The 7,547-nt window shown below is 43.2% G+C and overlaps 1 protein-coding gene across 1 annotated transcript; it reads left to right on the top strand.

Annotated features, from left to right (window-relative positions):
• Nucleotides 1–4,701: 4,701 nt before the first annotated feature.
• On the top strand, nucleotides 4,702–6,509 carry LOC136123415 (growth-regulated alpha protein-like). The gene is made up of 4 exons (XM_065877612.1): nucleotides 4,702–4,855; nucleotides 4,950–5,073; nucleotides 5,176–5,259; nucleotides 5,835–6,509. Exons 1-4 carry the CDS (start codon nucleotides 4,765–4,767, stop codon nucleotides 5,848–5,850), a joined length of 315 nt encoding a protein of 104 aa, XP_065733684.1. The 5' UTR covers nucleotides 4,702–4,764; the 3' UTR covers nucleotides 5,851–6,509.
• Nucleotides 6,510–7,547: the final 1,038 nt, after the last annotated feature.

Raw genomic sequence — 7,547 nt, 5'->3', positions numbered from 1 at the left:
TTACTCTGACCTTCCCATACACCACTTAGTACTTGGTGAATTTGTGCACATAGGTCATGGAAACACCTTGAGATGGATTTAAGAGCATTCTAATGGAGGTAACATATGAACTGGTTTCTGAACAACAGATAGGGGCTACCCACAGCCTTCAGTGACCAGATCTTGCCTCCATCTCTGCCCCCTCTCCCTGCCTCACAGGTTTAGCTCCAGATACATGAATTGCTGGCTGCTCCCAGTAGACATGATACTCATTCTAGCCTTGATGCCTTTGTTCATCTGGTCATCTCTTTCTGGAATGTATCCTCTATCCTTTGATCTCCCAGTTCACCTGGGAAAAATTCATCCATCCTTTAAGACTCAACTCAAGAGGCACCTTCCCTCCAGAGAAGGTTCTCTGAAGTTCTTCTCTGAGAGTTTGGCCCACCCCCTTCAGAAATAAGGTCAGGTATCCCACCGCTATGCTCCTATCATATCCTGGGCATACTCTTCATGGGATTTACCAAGCTGCTTCATAATTTTCTGTATGTATGTCTGCTTCTCCTGTTAGACTGAAAGTTTTGTGATAATGGAATGAATCTTAAACTTTTTGTATTCCTTGAACATAGCATGTTTCCAAACTCATAAGTGCTATCTTTAAAATGAATAGATGGAGAAAAGAAGGGAAGGAAGGATTTAAATAGTGAAGAAATCAGTCTGTTAGAAAGATAACTTTAGAAGCAATATGAAAGACGGAGGTATTTTTCAGAACTCTTTCACTGCGAGTGATGGAATTACAGCTCAAACTGGCTGAACAAGAGAAGAGAATCTATTGCTATATAACAGTGAAAGTCAAAGGATTAGATAGGACAATGCTAGACTCAGGTGCTCAAGCGTCTTCAATAATCTTGTCTGTGCAGGCCAGGTCTGTGCTTCCCTCTGTGGCAGTCTACTCTCAGGAAAGCTTTCCCCAAGTCATGGCAAGACCTTGGGTTTCCATTTTACCAGTTTAGCAATCCCAGCAAGGAGCAAGAGCACCTCAATTCCCTTTGTTCCTGCACAAGTGGCATTGTCTCATTGGTCAATCTTAACTCATTGGCTCCATTGTGAACCCATATTGGCTTGGGCAAGGGCATAGGTAGGAAGCAGGGAACAACACTGCTGTAGGGTCACAAGCTCCCCGTCTTCAGCTCAGAAGTGAAGTCACCGCACCTTAATCACATGGACTGACAAGGGCAGAGGTGAGGATTTCCAAAGGAAAACCAGGGCTCTGTTTTAAGAAGAAGGAAGGGGAATTCCCTGGCGGTCCAGTGATTAGGACTACGCTTTCACTCCCTAGGGTGCCGGTTGGACCCTTGGTCAGTGAACTAAGATACACACTGCTCCGGAGTGGCCAAAAAAAAAAAAAAAAAAGGAGGGTCGGTGCCAGGAAGAAGACAGATAGAAATAGCAGTTGTAGTAGAGCTTGGAAGGGGAGGTTAACAATGATGTTCAACTAAGTGCTCTTAGAGGGATGGGAAATCTTGGGATCTATCAATAGTAGCATGTTCAGTCATCTTCATTTTCTCCCTTCAGTGTAGAACCAGAAACGTTACACACAAACTATAGCTGTTAGGAAATGGGAGCGGTGGTAGTGTCAATGGCAAAGCTCTCAAGGCAAGCTAGGATAAAGCAGAGCCACACCACTCATTCTTGCTGGCCAATTAGCAAGGTCAGTTTTCAGCACGGAACAACGACCCCAGATTTTGCAGGCATAGTACATTGTATTAGTCAAATCTCAAAGATACAATAAAAATTACAGGGTAGAATGGAATTTAGGAAGCTAAGCTCCTATCTTAGAGATGACTTCATTGAGTTAGTGATTGCATTGGTTTATAGCTTATACCTATAAAAGAGGCATTCAGGACATGTTAACACAAGAAGAAATTTGCTTATCATGATAGACTTCATAACACTGGCGCTCTTAAAATTTTCTGAAACTTACTATGGGGCTGTCATGAATTAAATAATGGAAAGAGGTACATTATAAAAGAAAAAAAAGTCTTTCTTATTCCTTCCTGAAAGCAAATGATTTTAATTTAACAAGTTCTAGGAGTCCCATTATAGATAATTCTACAGATAGTGAGTTGAAGTATCTCATCATTTTGGCTGCTACTGTAAATAAGCTGAAATTCTTCTCTTCCTGGGTGTTTACTCACGTCTTTGGGTTGGGTCTGGGAATCATTACAGCTAGTACTTTTCATTGTTTGAGGAGCTAGCTATTAATGCCCAAGGCAGAGAGTCATTTCTTAAATATTTTCCCATAAATGAATTGGGAAGAATTTTACTCTTATTCCTATTTTATGTGGGAAGTAATTGAAAGCAAAATTTCAAACAATGGATTTTAAAAATCTATTCCAAGATTCCCAAAGAATACAGATGCATCCCTCTTACAAAATTTCTAATGCTGAAAAATTTTAAAGATAAATTAACAGATGTTTCTTTGAAAAAAGAATAATTTTTCTGCTTACATAAGGATTCATCATAGACCATTGCTGTTCATGTAAGTATCTTAATCAGGTCGGGTGCTATAACAAAATATCACACACTAGGTGACTGAAATAACAAGCACTTATTTCTCACAGTTCTGGAGGCTGGGAAGCAAGATCAAAGTGTCTGCAGATTCAGTATCTGGTGAGAATCCTCTTCCTGGTTTGCACATACTGATAGTTGCCTTCTTGCTGTAGCCTCACATTGCAGAAAGAGACGATAAGCTCTCCAGGTGTCTTTTCTTATAAAGGCACTAATCCCATCATAAGAACCCCACCCTGATGGCCTCATATAAACTGAATTACCTCCCAAAGGCCCCAACTTCTTGTACCATCACAATGAAATATAGTGCTTCAGCATATGAAGTTTGGAGGACCCAAACATCTAGTCTGTAACATTAAGGTTGTAAAACACTTCTATTTTGTTTATTTAATAAATATTTATACAGCATTTAGTATGTGCTACTCTTCTACAAACGTTAACACATTTAATGCTCATAACAGCTCTGTGAGGCAGGCGCTATCATTAGCTCTCTTAAACAGAGGGAAAGCGAGAGCAGAGAGAGATTAAATAACTCCCCGTGGTCCCATGGCCAAGTAAGTGTACAGCTAAGGCTTCAGCCCTGACTGCCTGACAAACTCTCAGCTCTTTCTGAGGCAGACCCACTCCCTCAGCTCCCCAATCCTTCTCACAGCAACCACAGAATGTCACACACATCCCCGAGGTCCTCATCCATCCAGGAGGATCAACTTACACCATCTGCTGTTTAATCCAAAAGGGATATTGGAACTGATGGTGAAAGTGAGAAGGCCTCAGTTACATAGAATCTGAAATGTAAGTACATTGATAGCTGATACTCAAGAGAGAATCAATCCCAGGAAACAGGCAAATTCAGACAACCTGGAGTGAAATATACTAGTAAGCTAGTGCATATGTATGTCGAAAACCATATCTGTTTGCTGCTTGTATCAACAGTAAAGTCAGGAATCACTAGGTACTAGCTTTCTGATGTTTATGATCTTTTCTGTCCACAGACAAGCCTAGAAAAGGGGAATGGACCTCCTGAGCCCCACACGGCCCCTTTCAACACCCGAGTAACTGTCATGAGTGAAAACACAGCCTCCTTTAGAACAAAAAGTGGTGCTCCTGTAATGACTAAATTCCAGAAATTCAAAGAGAGGGCAGATAAGAGATTACAACACTGTATCTTAAAATAAACAGTGAATTAACCTGTTCAATGGCCTACCCCCAGGCCCAACCTGGTAAAAACAATGGCATTAAGTGTGATTTATTTGAGATCCTAAAACACCGAGAATTCGACAAACGTTCTTACACACAAACTGAGATGACAGATGTAATTTTAAAGAGTGTGTTTATTCCAGGGATAAATAAAATCTACAAAACCCAACTTAAAGAGGAAGATGAGAGACAAAATAAGGCTGCCATTCCAGCGTCAACTCTTCCACTCTCCAAAACAGAAGTGTCTTTAGAAGAAGTTAACTCTCGGACTTCCCTGGTGGCACAGTGGTTAAGAATCTGCCTGCGGATGCAGGGGCCACGGGTTCGAGCCCTGGTCCGGGAAGATCCCACATGCCGCGGAGCAACTAAGCCCGTGCGCCACAACTACTGAGCCTGCGCTCTACAGCCCGTGAGCCACAACTACTGGGCCCACATGCCACAACTACTGAAGCCCGCGCACCTAGAGCCCATGCTCCTCAACAAGAGAAGCCACCGCAATGAGAAACCCACACACTGCAACAAAGAGTAGCCCCCGCTGGCCACAACTACAGAAAGCCCGTGCACAGCAACCAAGACCCAACATAGCCATAAATAAGTAAATTTTGAAAAAAAAAAAAAAGTTAACTCTCGCCCTAAAGTTGTGCTACAGTCCCTATATTGGTCTAACCAGTCTGACACTCACCGCCCGCGACCAGGGGTGGCCAGGAGCCCACGGCCGCCCTCGCAGGCGGTACCCCAGGGGTGCCGGCGACTCACTTCCCCTGCGGGAATTTCGGCGGAGAGACGACACCCCACCCCCTCCCCGAGGGCACGGATTACGCCGGAGGCCCGCGGGGCCGCGCCCTCCTTCCGGACCCCGGAACGCCACGTGCATCGGGGAATTTCTCTGGCCCTGCGCTGCCAACCCCTGTCCGATCGGCATAAAAGGGCTTCGCCCGGCTCGGGAAGCCACAGAATCCGCTCCGCCAGCCCTCCAGCCCGCCTTCCCGCCGCAGGCAGCGACCCTCCGAGCAGAACCCCATGGCCCGCGCCGCGACCCCCGCCGCCGCCCGGCTCCTCAGCGCCGCGCTACTGCTCCTGGTCCTGGTGGCCGCCGGCCGGCGCGCAGCAGGTGCGACCCGGCGCCCGGCATCCCCAGGGCGGGACGGGGGCGGGTGGGGGCCCATCCCGGGACAGCCCCCTGACCGAGTCTGTCCTCCCCGCAGGGGCGCCTGTGGTCACCGAACTGCGCTGCCAGTGCCTGCAGACCGTGCAGGGGATTCACCTCAAGAACATCCAGAGCGTGAAGGTGACGCCCCCGGGACCCCACTGCGGCCAAACGGAAGTCGTGTAAGTGCCGCCGCTGTTCCTGTGCTTGTCACCCCCGCCTTCCCGACGACCCCACCCCGACCCCCAGCCCGACCTCACGTGGATTCTCCCTTCTCTCTGCAGAGCCACTCTCAAGGCTGGTCAGGAAGTTTGTCTCAACCCTGAAGCTCCCATGGTTAAAAAAATCATCAACAAGATGCTAAAGAAGTAAGTCATGGATTTTATTCCCACTTGCAAACTAGAGCCATTGGTCACAAATACTGGCATCTACCTCCTGAAAATATTATTAGAGAAACCTATGGTTTAGTTGCAGGAAAATCATTATTATTTCCCCGTTAAATTTGATCTACTCTGTGTCAGAAGGGTATTTCCAGGGTTCTCTGTCCTTATCCCCCTCTCCATCCCTATTCAAATGAGTGTGGGTATGTTCCTAAAAGATAAAGTAGATTTAGCCAGGGATGGTAAAATGCTTCTGACCCATTAAGGAACAAACATTGTTTACCTCCATTCCTCAATGGTTTCTACCTGAATGTGGAACCTCTGGTTTTGGGCAACATGGGCCTCTGAAGCTTACTAGTGAAGAGCAGGGACTTTTCAGTGAGACCTCCCTCAGGTCAAGTCTAGGATACCTGTGAAAGGTCTTGAACCCCTTTGAGCAGGAACCTTTTCTGAGTGCAGAGCTGGGCCAGGGTCTACATGCAGAAGTCCCTCGAGCCTCAAGGGCCTGAAAGAGAAAAGCAGCTTTCTTCAGCACCTGAACACTAACCCTTTTCTCATCACAGGGGCAGTACCAACTGACCTAGAGAGAAGTAAGAAGCTCATAAGGCATTTCCTGAAGAGCGGTCTCTGCTCTTGTAGGAAGTGAAAATGAAGAAGAGAACAGCTGGCTTCTGGGGACACCAAGAAGGGACATGATGTGCTGGACTATTTTTTATGAGTTCTATTTATTTATACGTGTATTTATTTATTTTTGTAGCTCATATTTTAATATTTTACATGTTAGTATTTAAAGATTTCAATGTGTTTAATCAAACTTAACTCAGTCCTGATTGTTATTTAATATGAGGATGACGGGTTCTAAATGTCTCATTAAACTGATATTTATTGGGAGACCATAAAGTGCCAGGCACTGTGATAGAGGTGGAGGGGGTGGGTGGGAGAGGGGATCCACGCAATTGGACAGTGAGATCGCTATTAGAATCGGGGAAACTGTGTGCACGTCTATGTTTGTACTTGTTTAAAACAATGTCAGTTATTATTTATTGAAATGATCTCACTTTATGTGGTCAACATTTTTATGTTGAAGCTTCCCTTGGACATTTTATGTCTTTCTTGTAGGGCATAATGCCTTGTTTAATGTTCATTATATAGTGTTTCTCTTTGTTTTGGAACAGAGAAGTTAAAACTATTGTTACATATTTTTAAATGCCAAGAAAATAAAGGTTTTGCAAAAAAAATAGCATGCTTAGGTTTTGTTTTATTCATCTTGATCTTTGGTTCCTCCTGGGTGCCCCCAAGGTATTATACAGTTAGACTTAGGTTCTACCTAACTTTATGCCTGCTTCTGGCTGTCACTTCCCTTACTTTTCTGTTACTCAGGAAAGAGTATTTGGCGCTCTACCCTCCCCAACCACCTTGAGAATCCTAGTTTTATATAAAATATTCCTGTTTTTCACACTGACCAATTTGTTATTCAAAACTACTTCTTCATAAACTGTTGAATTTTTATCAGTATTTCAACAAGAGCTCCTATTAAATGGTTTTGGTAGTGGTTTTTCAAACAATTATGCAATTCTTTTCCTTTTAATGAAGCTGGGAGCAAAGGATAGAAAAATGGATTCTTCCTAAGAACTCAAACAATTTGTGCTATTGAACAATAATAATGACCAATGGAGATAAATACATACTGTACAGTAAAATACATGACAAAAATAACAAATGATAGGTAGGGAGATAAATGGATTTAGAATATGATACATCTCTTCAATTGTTAGAGAAAGTATTAAGGAAAATTATACTGTGGCAAGCATATAGTAATTTTTTAGGGCAACCATTAAAAGGGTATGCAAAATTTTGGATTAAAAATCTGAAAAGGGGATAAAAGAAAATACCTGAATAATACAAAAGTAGACAAAAAATTAAGGAATAAAGGAACAAAACAACAGATGGCAAGGGGAGAGATGGCTTCCTTTCAGAAGAATGCCTAATAATATAATTATATAATATTATAATATATATTATTATATATAATATATATAATAATATATATAATATATATTATATATAATATTATTATATATTATATATATAATAAGTAAAGCCTCTTGAAGGTGGGGTTTAATTCCCCTCCCCACGTGAGTTTGGGCTGGACTTTGTGACTTACCTCCAAAAAAGAGATAAGGAAAAGGAAAAACAATATCCTTTCAGTGGAGAATCTGGCAGATACACCTTAACCAAGAGCTCAAGGTTATTATGACCGCTCACGTCATGTGAAT

Source organism: Phocoena phocoena, chromosome 5, assembly GCF_963924675.1.
Source record: "Phocoena phocoena chromosome 5, mPhoPho1.1, whole genome shotgun sequence".
Classification (NCBI taxonomy): Eukaryota; Metazoa; Chordata; class Mammalia; order Artiodactyla; family Phocoenidae; genus Phocoena; species Phocoena phocoena.
Note: the sequence above shows the minus strand (reverse complement) of the source record. Positions and strands in the feature narration are given on the sequence as shown.